Source organism: Thalassophryne amazonica, chromosome 13 (genome assembly GCF_902500255.1).
Source record: "Thalassophryne amazonica chromosome 13, fThaAma1.1, whole genome shotgun sequence".
Classification (NCBI taxonomy): domain Eukaryota; kingdom Metazoa; phylum Chordata; class Actinopteri; order Batrachoidiformes; family Batrachoididae; genus Thalassophryne; species Thalassophryne amazonica.
Genome location: NC_047115.1, coordinates 57583104 through 57608840, shown reverse-complemented (window position 1 = coordinate 57608840; position 25737 = coordinate 57583104). Strand labels below are relative to the sequence as shown.

The following is a 25737-nucleotide window of genomic DNA, read 5'->3' as shown; positions in this document are numbered from 1 at the left end:
CCCCCAACTTTAAAAAGGGTTCTGATTCCCAGGTGTGATCTAAGGTATACATGATTTAGACCTGGTTTGACTACGCATTAGAAATTTGGTGTTTGCGTTAATAAAAAAGAACATAACAGTGGGGGGGTGGTCTTCAATATGGCTAGTACCTAGGGCCCATAATTTGGTGCTACGCCCCTGCCCTGCTGTGGTGCTTCTGCTCGCTCCAAAAACTCTCTCATAATTGTGAAATAAAGGACAAAAGAGACATAAGTCCTGCTCACAGGCTGCTACCAGATACAGGATATGTTCACATCTTCAGTCAAACTCCAGACATCTCCACGTCACAAGTCCCTGATTGATCATCACGGCGCGAGACATACCGGAATGGGATGGGAGTGGGACTGATGTTGAGTGGGAGCGGGAGGGATTGGGAGTCATCTTAACAGGAGTGAGACGGGATGGGATTTATTTTTTTACTCCAGTCCGGGATTGTGCAGGATGGGATTTTTTTTTCTGGGAGCGGGATGGGACGGGAGTGAAAATCCACTCCCGTGTCCTGCTCTACTTCACTGTAGGGATGGTGCCTGGTTTTCCCCAAACATGGCACCTGGCATTCACACCAAACAGTTCAATATTTGTCTCATCAGACCAGAGAATTTTTGTTTTCTCATGGTCTGAGTTCTTCATGTGCCTTTTGGTAAACTCCAGGTGGGCTGCCATGTGCCTTTTGCTAAGTAGTGGCTTCTGTCTGGCCACTCTACCATACAGGCCTGATTGGTGGAATGTTGCACTTCTGGAAGGTTCTCCTCTCTCCAAAGAGGAATGCTGGAGCTCTGGCAAAGTGACCATCGGGTTCTTGGTCACCTCCCTGACTAAAGCCCTTCTCCCACGATCGCTCAGTGTGGATGGCGCAGCCAGCTCTAGGAAGAGTCCTGGTGGAGCTGAATGTCTTACATTTATGGATGATGGAAGTCACTAATTGAGTACCTTCGAAGCAGCAGAAATGTTTCTGTACCCTTCCCCAGATTTGTGCCTCGAGACAATCCTGTCTCAGAGGTCAACTGCGGAACTTTATATGTAGACCGGTGTGTGCCTTTCCAAATCATGTCCAATCAACTGAATTTACCCCAGGTGGGCTCCAATTAAGCTGTAGAAACATCTCAAGGTTGATCGGTAGAAACAGGATGCCCCTGAGATCAATTTTGAGCTTCATGGCAAAGGCTGTGAATACTTATGTACACGTGATTTCTTAGATTTTTTAAAAAATATTTTTAATAAATTTGCAAAATTCACATCATCATTATGGGGTATTGTGTGTAGAGATTTGAGGAAAAAAGTAAATTTCATTCATTTTGGAATAAGGCTGTAACATGACAAAATGTGAAAAAAGTGAAGCACTGAATACTTACAGCATTAAGATCTGCTAAAAGTTACCTTAAAGCCTTGTGCTCCTTGAGCACCTCTCTCGCCCTACAGAAAAAGTAAAGAAGATAGAGATCCATCATTTCTTGACACACACACACACACACACACACACACACACACACACACACACACACACACACACACACACACACACACACACACACACACACACACACACACACACACACACACACACACACACACACACACACACAAATATAGAAAATATTTCATTCCTCGTGCTGACTGGGGTGAGATAAGGAGAGGAAAAAAGAATAAAATCAATAAACACTTTCATGAAGTTAGTTTTCACATTATGTGAAGGTTTGAGACACCGTTTCCTCTGCCAAGGATGCTTCTGTGCTTTAGGACTGAAAAATCAAATCAAAAAAGTATTCTGTCCCCATGGGATACCATATGTATGATTGTTTTCCGTCAGTTGATGCGTAGAACATTTATCATGGATGCTGAGTCTTTGTTTCTGATGCCTGCTGTAACCAGCTATCTCTTTTCTCCATTTGCACATGAATATTTCTCTGTATGTAGCTTATTTTCTACTTTTCATTTAGCTGACAGTCCTTTAATGTTTGGTCAGTCGCTGCCTCAGCAGCCTCTGGAAACTGCTCTCAGTGGAAGCAATTTCTATTTTGAGTTCCTCAAAATAATTACGCACCATTTCGTTTTGTGCTGCAGGTGTGCAGAGGGTACAATGATCCCTAGGACTAGAAGTTGGGTGACGTTCATTTGTTCAAATCAAATCACAACACTGTAAATGTCAGTATAATATATGAAATGAGAAAAGTTGGTGCCGTGATGAAAATGGATATTGAGCATTTTTTTGTTCTATCTTCAGTGAGGCTTGATAAAAGCAGAACAGGTTACCTGATCTCCCTTTTCTCCTTTCAGACCTCTCTCCTTCACTTCCTCCTAAATAAGCAAAAACACATCACTTCAAAATCCAGCTCACAGCTGTTGATTAAAGAATGTTCCACTGTTTGATGAACAGTCCCAGAAAACATACAGTATATTCATCAATGAAACATTTCAAGTGTTTGTCATTTAAATAACTGCTTACAGATCCAGAAAGTTGCCTTAATCCTTGAGCTGTCATCACCTAATGAAAAAGACAGTGTTCTCACAATAAAATGCAACTCATCTGATCATTACTGACTGTAAAAGTAAAGTAAATTTAAAAATATACAATTATGTGCAACGGTTTTACAGTCTAAAATCAGCAATGATTTGTTACTCACTTGTACCTAAAATAAGAATGGAAAGGGTCATTCTATGAAATGGAAAGTGCCAATGCCAGTAATCAGTGGTGACTCGTGGAAACCCAGCGAGCAATCAAATGTTGTCTGAATGTTGCATTAAAGTGACAGTGATGCATCACAACATCATAAGAATTGTGATTTGTAGACTCTCCAGAATGTTATTGGGATGCTACTACGAATGCTACCAATCAACGGAACAAGAACTCCGCTCCAATAATGCGACATAATGTTTCTGTAATGTTATTATAACACTATTTGAATGCTCCTTCAAATCTCTGACAAATTGAGTGAATATAACAAACATAAGTAAATAATATTAAAAATATAAAATAAAGGTTATGGAAGCCTGGAATCGTGATGAGCAAGGATTTCGGTAAAGTTAATGTACATGTCAAATATCCATAATGATCGAGACTATTGTTGATTTTGCAGTCATTTTATTTAATTATTACATATATATTATGATTTTTGCATGTCCAACCGATGCCCAGATGACATTGCAAGCAAATGTTACAAGAATGCATGAACTTTTGGCAGTGGAATGTTGCCATAATGTGGACACAAGGTTGTTTTTTTTTCTGATGTAACTAAACTTTTGCACCAGACCAAGTGTAGGTCAGGTGGACTGATGCCTTAACCCAGTGATTCTCAACCGGGGTGCCGCGGCACCCTAGGGTGCCGTGATCGATCGTCAGGGGTGCCGTGGGTATTTTTCATATTCGCGATTACCGTGAATTATTTATTTTATTCATAAAGCATAAAACGACTCAGAATCTGATGTCAAACGTGCTGCAGCCTCGCTCTCGTCTTAAGGCGGGACAATAACAAGGAGGCTGACGGCCGATTAAAACAGTGCCGTCTCCTTCAAAAGCCGTCTAAAATGCGGAGCTGTCGGTGTGTGTGTCTGTGCCTGTGTGTGCACGCGCGGAGTTAACAGGCTGCAGACTGCGGGGGAGGGGCTGGGTCAGGGAGGGGGGGTGGGGGGTGGGTGAGGGAGATTCCTGAATGCAGGCGCGACACGTTCAGTGCGCAGCGAGCGCGGAGCAGAGAGAGGATTGTAACCCAAGTGAACGGAAACATGAAGCTGCCTTTACTTCTCTCTGAACTTTCTCTAAAGGTGTGATTCTGCCGTTACCTTCCTGTTCACACCATGTGCGCGTCGTATGCTGAATTTATGAGATCATGAGATGAAATAAATGGTCAAATATCTTTAAAAACATATTTAAAAAATGAAAATATATGAACTGAGCCACAAAAAAAAAAAAAAAAACAATGTTCAGACGCAGAGATCACAAAAAGCAGGTGAGAACTCTGAACTTTAACAGCTGTTATTTTCCAAAGGTATTTATTTGTTCAATCTTGAGCTTAATGCAGTGTTTAAGCACAAAACGTGACTGATGAGGAGAAACAATTTCAGAAATGCAACAGAAACAGCCACAAATCAGAAAAACTTGGGACTGTATGTAAAATGAAGATAAAAATAAAAATGTTGCACCATTCCCAGTTTCTCCACTCGCAGAAGCCAAACGTTCTTCCAGAGTTGTGTAATTATACTACAATAGTAGAATATAAAGGGGAAAAAAAGAAAAAAAAAATAGACAATATATTCGTCAATCGCAATTATTTGTCTGACAATTAATCGTCTCCAGAAATTCCTAATCGTGACAGCCCTACTTGAGATCAGAGTGCAAAATGCTTGAGGATTTTCGAAATGCGGTGTTTTCTGTATCGATTTTCTATTGCGATAATTGGGTTTCGCGCAAAACCAGAGGTAATAGCATTATAATATTATTTTGGTTGGTGATGTGCCGCAGGATTTTGTAAATATAAAAAGGGTGCTGTGGCTCAAAAAAGGTTGAAAATCACTGCCTTAACCCACTACTCATACACTCAGACATCTGGGTCCATGTCATGTTTCTGAGTATCGTAATGCTGCAGTTACCATAGTGTATGTGTTTTGGTGAGATTGTGCAGGTTGTTGTCTTGCAGGTGAACACTGTTCTGCCTACTGAGAGGCATTAACGACTCCCAAACGTTGGGACGTTGTGCTGCAAACCAAGAGAAGTACCTGCGCCTTACGTTTTGTTTTATACCAGTTTCTAGAAATTGGCAAAAGAAGTACGAGGTCTGTTAGAAAAGTATCCGACCTTTTTATTTTTTTCAAAAACCTGATGGATTTGAATCACGTGCTTGCATGAGCCAACCGTGAACCTTCGTGCGCATGCGTGATTTTTTTCATGCCTGTCAGTTGCGTCATTTGCTTGTAAGCAGCCTTTGTGTGAGGATGGGTGGAGTCTCTTGTCGTTTTTTTCTTTGCAAAGAAATGGCGGAACAACTGGAGCAGGGCGACTGCATCACATTTTGACACAAACTGGGCAATAGCCAGGTGGAAACCATTCGGATTATTCAGATGGCTTTCGGTGATGATCCTCTGGGCATTACACAGATTAAGGAGCGGTACAACCGGTTTAAAGACGGCCACACAACGGTGGAGAGCGCGCCGCGCTCCAATCGGCATCAACACGCTGAAACGACCGGATCATTTCCAAAGTGAACGCTGTGGTGATGTGGGACCGTCGTGTGATTATCCGAGAAATGGTGGAAGAGGTGGACATCAGCACTTTTTTGGCACATTCCACTGTGAAAGAAGATTTTGCCATGAAAAGAGTGGTGGCAAAATTCATCGGCACAAAGCTGATGGAGCAGCAACAGCGCCTCCGTGATGAAGCCTCACAGGACATGTTGTAACATGCCCAGCTCGTCAACCATTTGGAAGATTCAGACGGCTTTCGGTGGCTTTTCAGTCGTGTGACTATCCGAGAAATTGTGGACAAGCTGGACATGTCAGGGCATATTTCATCTTTCACAGTGGAATGTGCCAAAAAAGTGCTGATGTCCACCTCTTCCGCAATTTCTTGGATAATCACATGACGGTCCCACATCACCACAGCATTCACTTTGGAAATGATTCGGTCATTTCAGCGTGTTGATGCCGATCAGAGCGCGGCATGCTCTCCACTGTTGGGCGGACGTCTTTAAACCGGTTGTACCGCTCCTTAATCTGTGTGATGCCCAGAGGATTGTCACCGAAGGCCATCTGAATAATCCAAATGGTTTCCACCTGACTGTCGCCCAGTTTGTGGCAAAATTTGATGCAGTTGTGCTGCTCCAGTCGTTCCGCCATTTCCTTGCAAAGAAAAAACGACGAGAGACTCCACCCATCCTCACACAAAGGCTGCTTACAAGCAAATGATGCAACTGACAGGCGTGAAAAAAATCACGCATGCGCATGAAGGTTCAAGGTTGGCTCATGCAAGCACACGTGATTCAAATCCATCAGGTTTTTGAAAAAAATAAAAAGGTCGGATACTTTTCTAACAGACCTCGTATAGTTGAAAACTACAGCAAAGTCCATCCATCCATTTTCTAAACCTGCTTATTCCTGTGAAGGGTCACCAAGGGGCTGGAGTCTATCCCAACAGTCACTGGGCGACAGGCGGGGCACACCCGGACTGGACTTAAGTCTATTGCAGAGCCAATACACATAAACACATTCACACTCTCAATTTTAGAGTTTCTAAGACACCTAACCTGCATGCCTCTGGAACTGAGAAGAAGCTGGAGCACCCAGAAGGAACTCACACAAAACCATGTGAACTCCACACAGAAAGGATCAGGTTGGATTTGAACTGGGGATATTCTTGCTGTGAAACAACTGTGCTTTCCAAGCCTTCTTTGGATTTTCCTGTGTACAATAGCATCTTTGGAGTATTGTCAGTTAAATGATAAATAAATAAAAATAAATGGACCTTGTGGAAATTAAAGTGCTAAATTTATGCGTAAAAAACAGCCTCAAATATTCTCTGACAAAGTGGCAAATTAAGAGAAGAAATTTACAAATTGACAAGACAAAAATGGTGTTTCAAGTTTTTTTTTTTCCCCCCCTCAAGGAACCACATCAATTCATTGACCTAATTAAACCTTACGTACCGGCTCTGCGTTCTCAGGGTGCAGGACTACTTTGTGTCCCTAGGGTGAATAAAAAGTAAACTCTTATTGTGCCTGTTGTGTGGGCCGCTGAAGAGGAGGTACTGCTGGCCCACCACCACCAGAGGGCGCCCTGCCTGGAGTGCGGGCTCCAGGCACCAGAGGGCGCTGCCGCCTGATGAGAGCTGCCAGGGTGACAGCTGTCACCCATTACTGGACACAGCTGACTCCACTCAGCACAGAGGTATATCAGGAGGACGGCGTCTCCACCTCAGTGCCGAGATATCGCCTAAGACTGAGGTAACATTCTCTGCATTCATATTCTGAACAACCAGCTAAAAACTTGTTAAACCTTTTCAGGACTGTTGACTACTGGTAGCTACATTGCTTGGATAAGTACTCACCTTCCTGCTGTACATTGACAAGAGGTGGAGGCGGCTTCTCCCCTCTCCGTTACTGGGTGCTGTCGCATCCACACCTGTGTGTTGTTGCTCTCTCCCGCCAGCAGTACCGGATCCGACGAGCGGAGGCAGTGGCCACCTGGGAATTCGGGACTTGGCGGTTCCAGTATTTCCAGGGTTCGGTGGCAGAGGAGATCTGGGTGGTTCCGGTTCGACTGAGACGGACGTCTCCTACCTTCGAGCCTGCCCACACGACACCAGCGGATTCGACCCCAAATTGTGATTGTTGTATTCATTGTGCTCGTTTCACAATAGTAAACCTTGTTATTCACCTTCCTCCATTGTCCGTTCGTTGCGCCCCCTGTTGTGGGTCCGTGTTCCTACACTTTCACAACAGGATATCTCGGCCAGCGTCATGGACCCCGAGGGGCGTCAACCGGCTGTTGAACGGCCAATGGAAGACCAAGGCGCGTCGGCGGCTTCGGGAGGGGTAATCGGTGAGTTGCAGCGGATCCTCACCGCTTTCACCTCTCGGATCGATTTAATGACCGAGCAGCACGTTCTCCTAAACCGCAGGGTGGAGGCTCTCGCCGCACAAGTGGAGGCGCGCCCTCCGGGCGCCGCTGCGGCTCTCCCTCCTGAGGACCCTGCGCGTGAAAGTGACGTTCCACTGGTCGTTCAACGGTCCCTTCCTCCGTCCCCAGAAGCATACATAAGCCCTCCAGAGCCGTACGGAGGCTGTGTGGAGACGTGCGTGGATTTTCTGATGCAGTGTTCGCTCGTCTTCGCACAGCGTCCCGTGATGTACGCGACTGATGCTAGCAAAGTAGCTTATGTGATAAATCTGCTTCGCGGGGAGGCACGCGCTTGGGCTACAGCGCTCTGGGAGCAGAACTCACGGCTCCTTCATACGTACGATGGGTTTGTACGGGAGCTCAGAACGGTGTTCGACCATCCCAACAGAGGAGAGTCCGCTTCAACCGCGCTACTGTCAATAAGACAGGGGCGTCGGAGCGCAGCTGCCTATGCGGTCGCCTTCCGCATCGCGGCGGCGAGATCCGGCTGGAATAGCACTGCCCTCCGCGCTGCCTTTGTAAACGGACTGTCACTGGTCCTAAAAGAGCACCTGGTGGCTAAGGACGAACCGCGGGATTTAGATGGGCTCATCGATCTAGTCATACGACTCGACAACCGGTTAGAAGAACGCCGTCGGGAACGAGGCGAGGGGCGTGGCCAGGCACGCGTCGTCCCTCTCCCTTCTGGGTCCGATCGAGCTCCGCCCTCCCCACGCTCCTCTGTTCCTGCGCTCCGTGCGCCTATGGCTCCCCCTGCTGACGAAGCTATGGACACGAGCAGGGCAACATTTAGGGCACCTGGAGCACAAAGGAGGCGGGCCCACGGAGCTTGCTATGTTTGTGGCTCGAGTGAGCATCTCGCAAACGACTGCCCCGAGCGGTTAAACTCCAACGCCCGCCCCTAGAGACTGGGCCAGGGGTGGGCCAAAACATTCACGTGGGACACACCCACATTGCTACACGACTCCCAGTCACGATCCTGTTTGAGGATTCAACCCTGAAGGCCCCAGCACTGGTGGACACGGGCTCTGAGGGGAATCTGCTTGACAGTAGATGGGCCAGGGAGATAGGGCTCCCTCTGGTGGCTCTTACCTCGCCTGTGCAGGTTCGGGCGCTAGATGGCTCCCTACTCCCACCGATCACACATAAGACACCTCCAGTAACTCTGGTGGTGTCAGGTAACCACCGGGAGGTGATCGAGTTCTTTGTGACTCAGGCCACCTCCCGTGTGGTTTTGGGTTTTCCCTGGATGCTAAAGCACAATCCCCGGATCGATTGGCCGTCCGGGGTAGTGGTTCAGTGGAGCGAAACCTGCCATCGGGAGTGTCTAGGTTCCTCGGTTCCTCCCGGCTCCCAGGCTAAGGAGGAGGTCTGAGTCCCGCCCAATCTGAAGGCGGTGCCGGCGGAGTACCATGACCTCGCTGACGTGTTCAGCAAGGATCTGGCTCTCACGCTTCCTCCCCACCGTCCGTATGATTGTGCCATTGATTTGGTTCCAGGCAGTGAGTTCCCGTCCAGTAGGCTGTACAACCTCTCACGGCCGGAACGCGAATCAATGGAGACCTACATCCGGGACTCATTAGCTGCCGGATTGATCCGGAATTCCACCTCTCCGATGGGCGCAGGTTTCTTTTTTGTGGGTAAAAGAGATGGCGGGCTTCGTCCATACATTGATTACAGGGGGTTGAACGAAATCACGGTTCGCAACCGATACCCGTTGCCCTTGTTGGATTCAGTGTTCACTCCCTTGCATGGAGCCAAAATCTTCACCAAGCTGGACCTTAGGAATGCGTATCATTTGGTTCGGATCCGGAAGGGAGACGAATGGAAGACGGCATTTAACACCCCCTTAGGTCATTTTGAGTACCTGGTCATGCCGTTCGGTCTCACTAATGCTCCCGCGACTTTCCAAGCGTTGGTAAACGATGTCTTGCGGGACTTCCTGCACCGGTTCGTCTTCGTATATCTAGACGATATACTCATCTTTTCCCCGGATCCTGAGACTCATGTCTGGCATGTCCGTCAGGTCCTGCAGCGGTTGTTGGAGAACCGCCTGTTTGTGAAGGGCGAGAAGTGTGAGTTCCACCGCACTTCTTTGTCCTTCCTGGGGTTTATCATCTCCCCCAACTCCGTCGCCCCTGATCCGGCCAAGGTTGCGGCGGTGAGAGACTGGCCCCAACCAACAAGCCGTAGGAAGCTGCAACAGTTCCTCGGCTTTGCTAATTTCTACAGGAGGTTCATTAAGGGCTACAGTCAGGTAGTTAGCCCCCTGACAGCCCTGACCTCACCAAAAGTCCCCTTCACCTGGTCGGATCGGTGCGAAGCCGCGTTCAAGGAGTTGAAACTGCGCTTCTCGTCTGCCCCAGTTCTGGTGCAGCCCGATCCTAGCCGCCAGTTAGTGGTTGAAGTGGATGCCTCGGACTCAGGGATAGGAGCGGTGCTCTCCCAGAGCGGGAAGACCGATAAGGTCCTTCACCCGTGTGCCTATTTTTCCCGCAGGTTGACCCCCGCTGAACGGAACTATGACGTCGGCAATCGGGAACTCCTTGCTGTGAAAGAGGCCCTCGAAGAGTGGAGACATCTGTTGGAGGGAACAGCCATGCCATTCACGGTTTTCACTGACCATCGGAACCTGGAGTACATCAGGACCGCCAAGCGGCTGAACCCCAGGCAAGCCCGCTGGTCACTGTTCTTTGGCCGTTTTGACTTCCGGATCACCTACCGTCCCGGGACCAAGAATCAAAGATCGGATGCATTGTCCCGGGTGCACGAAGACGAAGTCAAAACGGAACCGTCGGATCCCCCGGATCCCATCATCCCGGAGTCCGCTATCGTGGCCGCCCTCACCTGGGACGTAGAGAAGACCGTCCGGGAGGCCCTGACCCGTGACCCGGACCCCGGAAACGGACCAAAGGACAGACTATACGTCCCACCAGAGGCTAGGGCTGCAGTCCTGGACTTCTGTCACGGTTCTAAGCTCTCCTGTCACCCTGGGGTGCGAAGGACCGTGACAGTCGTCCGGCAACGCTTCTGGTGGGCATCCCTGGAGGCCGACGTCCGGGACTACGTCCAGGCCTGCACCACCTGCGCCAGGGGCAAGGCCGACCATAGAAAGACCTCAGGGCAGCTACAGCCACTGCCCGTGCCTCATCGCCCCTGGTCCCACATCGGCCTGGACTTTGTCACGGGTCTCCCGCCGTCCCAGGGAAACACCGTCGTCTTCACGATAGTGGACCGTTTCTCCAAGGCGGCCCACTTCGTGGCCCTCCCGAAGCTCCCAACGGCCCAGGAGACAGCGGACCTCCTGGTCCACCACGTCGTCCGTCTGCATGGCATACCATCAGACATCGTCTCAGATCGCGGTCCCCAGTTCACCTCGCACGTCTGGAGGAGCTTCTGCCGGGAACTGGGGGCCACGGTCAGCCTCTCGTCTGGGTACCACCCCCAGACCAACGGGCAGGCAGAGCGGGCAAATCAGGAACTGGAGCAGATGCTACGCTGTGTGACAGCCGCGCACCCGACGGCCTGGAGTACCCACCTGGCCTGGATCGAGTACGCCCACAACAGCCAAGTGTCATCTGCCACCGGCCTCTCCCAGTTTGAGGTGTGCTTGGGGTATCAGCCCCCCTTGTTTCCGGTGGTTGAGGGAGAGGTCGGTGTGCCCTCGGTCCAGGCCCACCTACGGAAGTGCCGTCGGGTGTGGCGTACCGCCCGCTCTGCTTTGTTGAAGGCCCGGACGAGGGCGAAGAAACATGCAGACCGGCGGCGGGCCCCGGCCCCCAAGTATCGTCCTGGGCAGGAGGTCTGGTTGTCCACCAAGGACATTCCTCTGCAGGCAGACTCGCCGAAGCTTCAAGAACGGTACATCGGACCTTACAGGATCCTCAAGGTCATCAACCCCGCCGCAGTGAGGCTCCAGCTTCCGGCCTCACTGCGGATCCATCCAGTTTTTCATGTTTCCCGGATCAAGCCCCTTCACACCTCACCCCTCTGCACCCCGGGCCCGGCGCCACCTCCTGCCCGGATCATCGACGGGGAACCGGCTTGGACTGTACGCCGGCTCCTTGATGTCCGTCGGATGGGCCGGGGTTTTCAATATCTGGTGGACTGGGAGGGGTACGGTCCCGAGGAACGCTCCTGGGTGAAGAAGGGCTTCATCCTGGACCCGGCCCTCCTGGCCGACTTCTACCGTCGCCATCCGGACAAGCTCGGCCGTGCGCCAGGAGGCGCCCGTTGAGGGGGGGGTCCTGTTGTGTGGGCCGCTGAAGAGGAGGTACTGCTGGCCCACCACCACCAGAGGGCGCCCTGCCTGGAGTGCGGGCTCCAGGCACCAGAGGGCGCTGCCGCCTGATGAGAGCTGCCAGGGTGACAGCTGTCACCCATTACTGGACACAGCTGACTCCACTCAGCACAGAGGTATATCAGGAGGACGGCGTCTCCACCTCAGTGCCGAGATATCGCCTAAGACTGAGGTAACATTCTCTGCATTCATATTCTGAATAACCAGCTAAAAACTTGTTAAACCTTTTCAGGACTGTTGACTACTGGTAGCTACATTGCTTGGATAAGTACTCACCTTCCTGCTGTACATTGACAAGAGGTGGAGGCGGCTTCTCCCCTCTCCGTTACTGGGTGCTGTCGCATCCACACCTGTGTGTTGTTGCTCTCTCCCGCCAGCAGTACCGGATCCGACGAGCGGAGGCAGTGGCCACCTGGGAATTCGGGACTTGGCGGTTCCAGTATTTCCAGGGTTCGGTGGCAGAGGAGATCTGGGTGGTTCCGGTTCGACTGAGACGGACGTCTCCTACCTTCGAGCCTGCCCACACGACACCAGCGGATTCGACCCCAAATTGTGATTGTTGTATTCATTGTGCTCGTTTCACAATAGTAAACCTTGTTATTCACCTTCCTCCATTGTCCGTTCGTTGCGCCCCCTGTTGTGGGTCCGTGTTCCTACACTTTCACAACAGTGCCCCTGTTTTGTAGAATGATCTTTCTGTGTCAATAAAACAGTCAGACTCTGTAGAGACTTTCAAGTCCAGACTTAGGACGCACTTATTTTGCCTGTCGTATGGCTAGCATACTGGCATAGTACGTTACTATGCTTTTTACAATTTAAATTCATTTTATTAGTAAAGAGAGCAGGGCATGGCCTCAACTTTATCTAAAGTCTGGGTCTTTCAGTGAAGCTTAGGGCTAGTGGCCGGCAATCACCTTAGTATTTCTTCTGTTTTTCTTGTTGCTTAATGCTGACAAATTGCACCTTATTTGTTGTCTTTCTGCCACCTGATTTTTTTTTTTCCTCTCTCTGCTTGAGGTGCAGTTCCATCCAGAGGTGGGAGTGGGTGTCTTCTTCTGCAAGCCTCCCATCCTGGACACCAGCATGGACTCCCAAATGTCCTGTATATTTGTACTGTCAAGTGTGTTGGTAGCATGGCCTAAGCAGTGGGTCACCCCTTTGAGTCTGGTCTGCTTGAGGTTTCTTCCTCAAATCATCAGAGGGAGTTTTTCCTTACCACTGTCACCTGTGTGCTTGCTCTAGGGTTGGCAAGTTTAGACCTTACTTATGTGAAGCACTTGGAGGCAACTTTGTTGTGATTTGGTGCTTTATAAATTAAATAAATTAAATTGTGAATATTACATCAATTATTATGTATATCCAGTATTATGCCTGGATTCATATGTACAGATACAAACACATGCACACATGACCAAAGAACCTTTTCATACTTATAATAAGGCATCTTAATGGCAGTCGGTATTCCACAAAAATGCAATGTTGCAAATATAAGTGCATAAAAAATGCATAAAGTAACTGTGTGATAATGTAATAATTTCATGTCTGGTCCCCACAATGAATACAAGTGAACAAGGCTAGGAGATTTTTAAAAAAGATATGTTTTACAGATAGATACTAATGTCAAGGGCCATCTAGATAAATCTGGATATCTGACAGAAGATGAATTTCGGGTGTTAAAAGAACACGGTGATAAAAGTAGTGCCAATGTTAAGCCCAGTATATTAAAAATAAAGCAACACATTTAAGAAGGCAAATCAAGCTATTTATCATCAGAGTTAGATCAAATTAACCCATTTTTTATTTGTCTGACATCAGTACAACTCAAGTTAAGCTGACTCTACAGTGAGTGTACTATTCCATATATGGTGACATCAACTCTATCATTATGTTAAATCAAGTCGCTGATGTCTGTGCGTCCAGCACCCGGACTGTGCACAGCAACAAAAATATGTGAGGATGTGCACTCCAAATATAAATGAAATGTTTAGGTTTTGCCAGCTTGTGAACCTAAATGCACTATTTCCAGCAAATACTATACAAATAATTAATGCTGGAATGAAATGGAAGAAATCTTTCACCAAATTAAATATTCATTCCATTGAAAGAATGTAACAACATTAATTATTTGTTTTATATAATGGCTTGTCATTTGATATTTTATTACAGTAATTTATAAACAGAAAAGAGACTTACATGAACTTTATATAGGAGTCCAAAATTGTTTTCAGTCAATTTGGGAAAACAGATGGTTCAAAAATAGTTCTGACGATGTAGTCAGTGATGCCGTGCACTGACATCGTGTACTCCCCCCCCCCCAAAAAATAAATAAATAAATAAAAAGACTATTTCCTCAGTCCAGTGAAAAATTGCTTCAGAAAGTAGTCCAGCTTTTCATCCTCCAGGGTTAGTCCCCCAGGGTTCTATCCTGGGACCCATCCTCTTTGCTCTTTATCTCCTCCCACTCAGAGAGATTTTTAAAAAACATGATGTGGCCTACCATTTTTATGCTGATGATTGTCAAATCTACATGCCTATCACTAAAAACAGCCTTTGCCCCCTGACACCCCTACTCGACTGTCTGTGTGACGTCAGGGCTTGGTTGTCACAGAATTTTTTGAAACGTAATGAGGGCAAGAGAGAGGTTATTGTTGGGGAAGTGTCGTGACACGGACCCACAACAGGGGGCGTTAATGAAGGGACAATGGAATAGCCAAAAAGTAACAATTTAATGTTGTGAAGGTGCACAACGTAATACAGACAGATACAAATATGTGTTATATCAATCCGACAAAAAGGTGACGTGTGGCAGGCTCGAAGATAGGAGACGTCCGGTGAGAGAAAAGGCCGGAACCCACACAAGCCCCACCACCAACGGACCTGAAGAACACCGGAGCCGCCAAGCCCTGCGCCCCAGGTGGCCACTGTCTTCAGCAGTCAGACCCGGTACTGCTGGCAGAAAACAGAAACAGTTCTGGATAAGTGTGAGTTCGCACACTCAGTAATCCCACAGTCTGTGTTCAGTAAGGAGGGAGAACCTCCTCCTCCAATCACACACTCGTGCAGCTCCTGAGATAACCACTTATCTGGGTGGGGTGTGAGGCGAAGCTGTCGCAGTCCACACCAAACGCCAACTCTGCAGACAGGGTATCCATCCCAGGAAAACGGCTGCAAAAAGAGATCAGACTAATACTCGAATTTGAGGTTTAGCAGAGAATTACCTGAATGGTAGAAGATTTCTCGGCGAGGAGGTGGAGTTGCAGTCCGGTCTTTATAGTGGTGGTGATGGGTGACAGCTGGTGTTGATAGATGACAGCTGTCACCTCCAGCGGCTCCGACGCCCTCTTGTGCTTGGAGCCCGCACTCCAAGCAGGGCGCCATCTGGTGGTGGTGGGCCAGCAGTACCTCCTCTTCAGCGGCCCACACAACAGTTATGTTGTTTGGAAGTGCCTTGTTGACTTGGGACCTCTTAAGGATTTGGTACATCCCAAGGTCACCAGCCTTGGCGTCACGATAGACAGCGATTTTAAATTTGATAAACAAATCAATGGTGTTTTGAAATCATACTTTTATCATCTTCGTCTTTTATCAAAGGTAAAACCGTTTTTATCTTTCAACCTTTTTGAACAAGTTGTGCACTCTTGTATTTCAAGTCGTCTGGACTACTGTAACGCACTTTATTTTGGCATTAGCCAACAAGCTCTTTCCCGTTTGCAGTTAGTCCAGAACGCTGCAGGGCAACTTTTAACAGGAGCTTGGAAGCGTGAGCACATAACCCCAATTCTTGCATCTTTGCACTGGCTTCCTATTAATTTTAGAATTGATTTTAAGATTTTATTGTTTGTTTTTAAAGCTTTGAATGGAATGGCCCCTCAATATATCACTGACCTCCTACAAATTTACTTTCCGGCGCATGCTCTGAGGTCTGAGGGCCATTTCCAGCTCGTGGTATCCAAGATGAGACTTAAAACCGGGGGGGGATAGGGCTTTCTCTGTGGCAGGCCCCAGACTTTGGAACACTCTGCCCCTCCATGTCCGAACAGCCCCCACAGTGGAGTGTTTTAAGTCTCGTCTGAAGACCCACTTTTATTCTCTGGTTTTTAACACTGCGTGAGTTGTGTGGTCCTCTGTTTTATAGGTTTTGTTTTTATTTTGGTAGATTTTATTGGTTTTATCTTTTGTATGCTGTATGTATTTATTTATTTATCTTGCACATTTTAGTTATTTTTTATTGTACATTTTCTTATTTTTAATTTATTTCTTGACTATTGAGGTTTTATCTATCGTGATTCTACTGTATGTGCAGCACTTTGGAATGTTTTTGTTGTTAAATGTGCTATATAAATAAAGTGGATTGGATTGGATCCTAATTTCAGCCTCTTCATCCTAACAGCTCTTCATGCCTCCAGACGGCTTACAGCGTAGTGGATTTGTTTTTTGGTTTTAGAAGAATTAGCACCGTCAGTTAGCTCCTTCAAATCGTCGTCCATCAGCAAACAAACTCTGCCATGTTTAGCTAAATGCCACCCCCACTAGTGTGCGTGAGAGGGGTTCGCAGCGTGCAATGGTACAAAACGTATGGAACCAAATTTGCACACTAAATGCAATGCAACATAAATGGGAAATACGATCCATGTCATGTGACATACAAAGCACCAATCAAATGACAAGGATTCACTCAGCTGTTATATAAAGGTAAACATCACCTGTATGAAGCTCCTCCCATCGTGCAATCAATGGGCAATGCAACTTCACAAAGCAGCTGATGTCAATTTTGGTTATTCTACCTGTGATGCTGAGCCACAGACTGTGCACAAAGATGTAGATCTTTAAATACACAGTGTACGAGCCGACTGTGTGTCAAAGCCACCAGGACGTGACAAGATCGGCGATTTCTGCCAGAATTTCTCTCTGGAGCAGCAAAGTACAGGAGACAACTGTTTAACATTGACATAACAGATTTAGTTTAATAGATTATAAAACTTTGTTGTAAAGTAATACTGGTGGTGATAAAAGCAGGACTGTCTTACAGCTAGAAAGACCGTTTTGCCACTTTCAGGGGCGATGGAGAGTGTGATGGCCGTGCATGGCTGGAAGCCCACTGCACTGTCCCATCACGAAATAAACAGACGCACGAGGAACTTTATGAAGGAAAGGTAATGAGCTGAACCCTGGCTTCTGCTGTGTAAGGGAAATCAATAATTAACTGCCAAAATTATCTGCCATAGGGAAGCAGAGAGTACTAAATATTCAAATAGGCCCATTTATCAAATGACTAATGTTTTCTCCACTACTGTCTGATATACAATTGAATGTGTCTTCTGCTGCTCTGCTCATCTTCTCTTGGGAAAGAAAAAGCACGACCATATTACGCCAGTTTTGGCCTCTCTCCTCTGGCTCCTAGTCCAATATCGTGTAGATTTTAAACTTCTTTTAATTGTTTAAAACCCCTCAGTGGCCTGGCCCCTGTGTACCTTTCCGAGCTTCTGCTCCATTACACCCTAACCAGAGCCTGAAGGTCTTCTGACCAGCTGTTGTTGGTGGTGCCTAAAACTACATTAAAGACCAGAGGTGACAGGGCCTTTGTGGCGGCTGCCCCCAGGCTTTGGAATAGTCTCCCCTTCCATATTACATCATCCCTGACCCTAGAGACTTATAAATCTTTTTTAAAAACCCACTTGTTGGATTTGGTCGGTCAGAGGAGCTGCAAATGTGTCTCTCTGCTTAACCCTAAACATGGCAGGCTTATCAGCCTCTGAAGGTCAAAACGGCCTGCTGTTTTCCTCCAGACGAATTTCTACGGCTTTCAGCTGCCCTCTTATCTTCTGCCCTCCCCTACAGTCTGATGTTGTCAAGGCAACTCCAGATATTATGCACACGCTGACAGAAACTGATACAAACTCATCTGACTGATACAAACTCATCTCATCTGCACACATGACACATGCCCCCTCTTTCCTCCACCCCTTACCCCTACCACACACCCTTGCCTCCGCTGCTCCCCCGAGCTTGCGGCTGCGCTGAACACTACTGCGGCTCCCCCACACTCACATTTCCTTAATTCGGATGACTGACTGTAACGTTTAGCATACATAAACAATAAAATGTATGTGTATGGTTTTAATTCTGATGTATGCCATTATTAGGTTCAACTTTTAATAACTGTATTTTTGTTTGAGGTGATTGGGTGTGAAGAAATTTCATTGCACTTGTAATGACAATAAATCTATCTATCTTCTTAAATGGTGTTTCCTAAATGAGCAAATGCATCTCTATTTTCTATTGTAGTTTTTAAAATTCTGTTTATGGCCTGACCCAATTTTATTGTTATTTTTAATTTATTTACTTATTACTAGGCAAAACCTGGTGTCCACTTTTATCGTACAGCACTTTAGTCGACCGCTGTCGTATCAAATGTGCTTTAGAAATAAAGTTTGAGTTGAGGAAAGTCAAGATCACAAAAGCATCCATTTCAGTGGTTAATGCAAACCTGTCCAACATCCAGTCAATGCAAGTATTGAACAGTGTAGAAGCCAGAATATATCCCCAATTTGAGAAAAAAAACAACCCTGTTTCTGTCTCCGTCATACAGCACTCATAGTATTTCTGTATAGGCTGGCTATGAAGTCCAGCAACTACTTGGGGATCCCACAAATGTTCAGGATGCCCCAAAAGCAATCTAATAAACTGAATTGAATGCTTTGCGAAAATCTCGCACAGCTAGAATGCACTCGATGGTTGACTTCTTGGTCATAAAGCCAGATTGTTCTGATCACTGATCAGCAGGAAACTGGTACGTCAACCTGTAGCAAATATTTAAAATTTAAGTGTTTTATTGTCTCAAAATATCAAATCAGTGTGTGATTTCATCTTCATTCCATCCAGTCTGTGTCATCAACATATAATGATGTACAAATATTTTAGGCATGCTTGAATTTGATGGATGTTGATTTGGCCCTGCGATGGGCTGTCGACCTGTCCATGGCATGCCCTGGTTCTTGCCCAGTCACTGCCTCCAGCATCTCCATGACTGCTGATTGGAATAAGTGATTAAAGAAAATGAAAGAATAACTGAATGCTGATTTGGGATATGTTTTATAGTGGATGCCCTTTCTGATACAGACCGGGATAGGAGTTGAAGTACCATTGTGGAGACCTTGGTTTGATTCCTGTCATGCTACTTGTCTGTGTTTTGTTCAAAGAACCAGAAAATATGCAGTCTCTCAGTCTACACAACTGGGTATTGGATGAAGAGGTACCCTGCAACTGACTGGCATTCCATCCAACACGACTTGTAAACTCATCCACTTCACACTAGAGTATCAAGTAATGACCACTAACACCAATGTAGTGTTAATTTAGTCAGACGAGATGAGGCGAAATATCTTCGTCAACAATCATGTTTTTTCATGATGAAAACGGTGCGATTTATGACACTACTTGTGTTCTAAAACACTGACTAAGATAAAATTAACATGCATTATTGTTGATTAAAAAAAGATGGACTAAAACGCTTTGCATGAAATAAAATCTCTCCATTTTCAGCTTCTGAATGCGTGGGACATTCAAAAATTGTCTTTTAAAATGACATTATTCCTGTTTTGTTGTTGTTTCCACATCCTGTCTGCAGTAGGTGTTAAAGTGTCTGATCAGCTCTCTGAGGCTCAGATTAAAGTTACTGTGTGTTAGTTTACTGTATATTTACACTCTGTCTCACAGTGTTAAAGTGTCTGATTGAAGCTACTGTGTGTAGATTTTTGAACACAGCAGCACTACATCCATCCAATATCAATTACTTTTTAACATCATTTGTGACTAATATATAGCAAATGACCTGAAATATAACAAATAATGAAATATGAAGTATTTGAAGTGTGCATCATATTTAAATTAAACTGGCTCAAGTTGTGGATCTTACAATAGATAAAACTTTACAAATTTTTAATTTATTTTATTTTGCTTTGCTTTAACACATTTCCAGCCAATTCTGAACATGCAAAAACAATAATTAGATTGGACAAATGTTTCATTTCAAATGACCTGTGCCCCTACAGTGCTGTGGATTTACAAGAAAACCAATTGTCTAATTATATCTTTGCAAAGCCATGCGGATTTAAAATATTGGGGGAAAAATGCTACAAACCAGGTAATGATAACATTCGTTGTTTGAGATGTGTAAAACACTATATATTGATTGAAATGGTAATCAAAAATAATAGAATAGGTTTTTTAATCAAAAAGACTAAACTATCCAGACTGAAACAAGACTAGAATACATTCAGGTCTCTTTTGACTGAAACTAGACGAAAATTAACTGACTTTTCGTTGACAAAAACATGACTAAATAAAAATATGTGAATGAGTAAATATGACTAAAACTAAGAAGGGCATTTGAAAATAGGCTAACACTAAAAAAAACAAACAGGTGACAAAATTAACATTACACCAGTGGGCCTCAGGACCTATAAAAAACTTTGTCATTCACTTAACCTTTCAGAAGTAGCTCCAATTGTACATGGAGAATGAATCGTGAGCCATCTCAAAGTGGGAGCCTTCTGTTTGGAAAGCAAGCATGTTAACTGTTTGCATCCCTGTGCTGCTCCCACATCAATGCAAAGCCGATTGATAATCACTCAGTTTTAAATTACTGCTATTGCTGTTTGTCATTTGGACACCTCGGTTACTTTGGATATTCATAGCCGGTACAGGTAAGCATTGAGATTTGCATTTTTTTTTTTCTTTTTTTTTTATTACATGGAGAAACACACACACACACTGGTGTTCCCGAGTGGTGCCCCAGCAAAGTACTAAGTACTAAGACCTACCCTGCTTTACTTCTGAGAGCTGATGGGATCAGGTGTACACAAAGTGGTACAGCTGCAACAAGTAAACCGCTGTAAAAATCTGCTTAAATACAACTTGATTTTCTCATTAAAGTCAAGGGGACCATATAAGAAAAATAAATCATGTGTAGTTTTAAAGGTGCAGAGTGCTCTCACATTTAATTTGTTTGCATGTATTGATAGTGAATTTGGGCACTGCTGCCTCACAGCTCACATCAATTCCCACCTGTGACCTTTCTGTGTGGAGTTTGCATGTTCTCCCCGTGTTTGCATGGGTTTCCTCCGGGTGCTCCGGTTTCCTCCCACATCCAAAGACATGCAGGTTAGGTGGACTGGAATCTTTAAATTGTCCATAGGTGTGTGAGTGGGTGACAATGTGTTTGTTTGTGGCCCTGTGACAGACTGGCGTCCTGTCCTGGGTGTACCCCACCTCACGCTCTATGACTGCTGGGATAGCCTCCAACCCCCCTGACCCTTGACTGGACTAAGTGGTTGAAGATGAGTGTGATAGTGAATTTGCTTAAGGATGGTCTGTTAGACCACCACAGCCACCTTATGAATTCCAATTTATTTAGCTGCTTCTCCACTAAAAGAGGCAGGTGTACGTTGCCATAAAAAAAAACGAGTAGAACCTCTTATCAATGACATGGTAATTAGTAAAAGTTAAATTCCCATTGTAAAATCTGATTGCAGGCAGCACGGTGCATAAATGGTTAGCACTGTTGCCTTGCAGCAAGAAGGTCTTGGGATTGCTTCCCGTCTGGTCCTTTCCTTGTGGAGTTTGCATGTTTTCTCCATGTTCTCGTGGGTTAACCTCGGGTGCTCCGGCTTCCTCCCACTTCCAAAGACGTGGGTTAGGTGAACTGGAAACTTTAAATGGACCGTTTTCTCAGTGCCAAAATGTCTTTTAACTACGGTAAGAAGGAATGGCAATATTACAAAGTGGTAAATGTTTAAGCTTCCCATTTTTGGAAAGTGTCATGAACCTGAATCGCAGTAATAGATGAAAATTAACAAATGAAATGACGTTGACCACAAAAAACATGAAATATAAAGATGTTTATATTGTCCGCAATGAAATAAATTTCAGAGTCAATGTGTATTTTTTAATTTGCATCTTCTATACCACCCCTGTTTTTTCTCAATTGGGGTTGTCAGAATAATAGTAGTGCTATGTGACTAAAAAGATTAATTCAGGTTTTGAGTATATTTCTTATTGTTACATGGGAAACAAGGTACCAGTAGATTCAGTAGATTCTCACAAATCCAACAAGACCAAGCATTCATGATATGTACACTGTTAAGGCTATGAAATTGGGCTATTAGTAAAAAAAAGTAGAAAAGGGGGTGTTCACAATAATAGTAGCATCTGCTGTTGACGCTACAAACTCAAAACTATTATGTTCAAACTGCTTTTTTAGCAATCCTGTGAATCACTAAACTAGGATTTAGTTGTATAACCACAGTTTTTCATGATTTCTTCACATCTGCGAGGCATTAATTTTGTTGGTTTGGAACCAAGATTTTGCTGGTTTACTAGTGTGCTTGGGGTCATTGTCTTGTTGAAAGACCCATTTCAAGGGCATGTCCTCTTCAGCATAAGGCAACATGACCGCTTCAAGTATTTTGACATATCCAAACTGATCCATGATACCTGGTATGCGATATGGAGGCCCAACACCATAGTAGGAGAAACATGTCCATATCATGATGCTTGCACCACAATGCTTCACTGTGAACTGTGGCTTGAATTCAGAGTTTGGGGGTCGTCTCACAAACTGTCTGTGGCCCTTGGACCCAAAAAGAACAATTTTACTCTCATCAGTCCACAAAATATTCCTCCATTTCTCTTTAGGCCAGTTGATGTGTTCTTTGACAAATTGTAACCTCTTATGCACGTCTTTTATTTATCTTCACACAGGCGTCTTCTAACTGTCACAGCACTTACAGGTAACTCCAGACTGTCTTTGATCATCCTGGAGCTGATCAATGGGTGAGCCTTTGCCATTCTGGTTATTCTTCTATCCATTTTGATGGTTGTTTTCAGTTTTCTTCCACGCGTTTCTGTTTTTTTTTTTTGTCCATGTTAAAGCACTGGAGATCATTGCAGATGAACAGCCTATAAGTTTTTTGCACCTGCGTATAAGTTTTCCCTTATAGGGGACACACCTGTTTGTTCCACAAAATTGACGAACTCACTGACTGAATGCCACACTACTATTATTGTGAACACCCCCTTTTCTACTTTTTTTTTTACTAATAGCCCAATTTCATAGCCTTAAGAGTGTGCATATCATGAATGCTTAGTCTTGTTGGATTTGTGAGAATCTACTGAATCTAGTGGTACCTTGTTTCCCATGTAACAATAAGAAATATACTCAAAACCTGGATTAATCTTTTTAGTCACATAGCACTACTATTATTATGAACACTACTGTAAATGCAGAATAAAACAAAATTTAACTCAGTGACTTTATTTTGTTACTTCTGATTATATTTTAAAAATAACTGTGAATATTTGTGCTCATTTTAAACTTTATTACAAATCTAAAAATCATTTTTTTTTGTTTATTTTTAATGACCTCTCATGACCAAAACTGCAGTAAGCTCATGATCCACTAGGGGAACACTGCCCACGATTTGGGATTCATGAGTTTAGAAAAATTATTGTTTGCTACCAAATGCTTGAGCGATTCCATGACCTAAAAATACAGAAGTCAGGTCTTCCTTTGAGATGTCTGTCTACACATAGAATTGCAGCTGTCTTGAAAAGGCTCACAGAGTTCCACAGTCTTTATCAACACTAAATCACTATTTCTGCAGAAAACTATGATTTTTAAACTTGTGTATATACAGGGCGTCTGCAGACAGAATACATCTGCAGCTTCGTCAAAGATTTAAAGTTTTTGTAATATTGTGTGCTGGCCTTCTGGAGATGTGACATAAATATTGCAGTAGGCTACTTTGTCTTTTATCAGGCTGCTTTTTCACCCGTGTGGTGCAGATAGCTGACTGATGCACAAACACGGGATACGTTCTTTTGTTTGTCACAGCATATGAGGTGTTGATGTTGTTATCGCTCATTGTGTTGTTACTCATTGAACAGGGCTGGATGTACTTTGATAAACTCTCATGTGAAGTGGCAGTGAACTGTACGCTTTGATGACTAAAATATTACTTACAAGGCCAGGGGGACCAGGAGGACCAATGTCACCCTAAAAAAAAAAAAGTCATATGAGTGCTGAACAGACAAACAACAGATTTAAAAATATGCAAGTGTCAAATTTATACAAAGATGAAAGTAAAACTAATCAGAATTAAATTACACGAGCAAAACCTTCCTGCGAAGGCAAGTTGCCACAAGGTGACCTCACAGTTTCCACAAAAAAGGAGACAAAACACATCCAGTTGTCAAAGAAAACACTAAATAAAGAGGAAGAAAAAGAGCTCTCGTTCAAGCACGTACCACTTTGACCTGTCGCATTCCAACTGGAAAGCGGAGGCTATTAATTGACACATTTTGTTAAAGGGTCTTTATTTTGATAGCTCTTACTATTTACATTTAATTTTTGGAGCGAAACAAGAAATTATAACAGCAATATATTACAGCCAGAAAGCACTTAGAGAGAATGTGCACCCACTAGGATGATGCACAAACCTTATTTTTACCTGAGGCCACCAAATGTGGCCATCGGGCATTGTGAAGACTTTGCGTCTGTCTGCCAGAGTCTTCAAATTCACAGGGAACATTCTTGGGCAGTGTTGCCACAGTTACTTTGAAAAAATAATCCAATTACTGATAACAGATTACTCCTTAAAAAAGTAACTTAGTTACTTCAGGGCCCCTTCATGCATATGAAGGTGGTCGAATTGTGCATGAAGCAGGAATCGTAATTAATACGTGTACGTGTAAAATTAAAAAAAGCTGCCTCTAACACCTCGTACACCTGCTGCTACAACTGTTTGTGAACACCAACGGCTGAAGGACAGTGGGCCTCATGTATCAAAGTTGCGCACTTGTGGCATAAATTTACGGTGTAAATTTGAAGTACACCAAAGTTGCCGTGACATGTATCAAGCTGTGCGCACCTGCCCATTTCCAGCATACGCCTGATGTGACCTTGATAAATGCGGTGTGAAAACAATCGTAATTATAATAAACACCCCCATAAATATTCAGACTCCGCTTCAGACACACTCTCATTTTACGACATGGAAGCCAGGAAGACGGCAAAGAAAAAGAACTCCACCAATCATGACGCGTGCCAATAGAGCGTCAAAAGCAGCCGTCGTATCAATTGTTTTGTAGTATAATCAAAAAAGTGTTACAGTGGTCCCTCGTTTGTCGCGGGAGTTATGTTCTAAAAAATAGCCTGTAATACGCGAAACCGCAACGTAGTCAGCGTTATTTTTTACAATTATTATAGACGTTTCAAAGCTGTAAAACCACTTTATACACTTTCTCAATCAGGCATGAACATTTTCTCACTTTTCTCTCGTGTGTAAACACTCTCAAAGTTCAAACCTTAGTAGAAAAATAAGACCAAACTGTTTTCAGGCCAAAACATTTGTTTGAGAAATAAAAATAGAACGTTTTCCTATAAATAATTATGATGGCTTTTAGAACTAACAAATTTAATTTTAACGATCAACGTACGAGGTTGGACACATAAGAAATTATTAATAGTACAGATCGCGCCTCTTTGTCCTGACGCCGCGCCTTTTTCCACTCACACCTTGCTGCAGGTGTCTGTTTCCGAGTGACAAACACAGTTAAGAGTAGTTGTTGGCGCTCTTTTTTCTTCTGGGCGACAAGATTCTTATAAACAGACACGCAGAACACAGAACACTGTAAAAAAAAAAGGCATGCAAAATTGGACTAAAAACTCTGCGAAACAGCGAGGCCGCGAAAGGTGAACCACGTTATAGCGAGGGACCACTGTATTCTCTTTT

At 44.7% G+C, this 25737-nt stretch overlaps 1 protein-coding gene across 1 annotated transcript in view; it reads right to left on the bottom strand.

The window, feature by feature from the left end:
* The window catches only part of LOC117522962 (collagen alpha-1(XIX) chain-like), a 256577-nt gene that overhangs the window by 191650 nt on the left and 39190 nt on the right, over positions 1-25737 (bottom strand). Inside the window, exons 5-8 of the mRNA XM_034184381.1 lie at positions 23967-23999; positions 2483-2521; positions 2290-2334; positions 1417-1452 (exon numbers count right to left, since the gene is read on the bottom strand). Of these exons, the coding sequence (XP_034040272.1) occupies positions 1417-1452; positions 2290-2334; positions 2483-2521; positions 23967-23999 (153 nt within the window). The remainder of the gene's footprint in view (positions 1-1416; positions 1453-2289; positions 2335-2482; positions 2522-23966; positions 24000-25737) is intronic.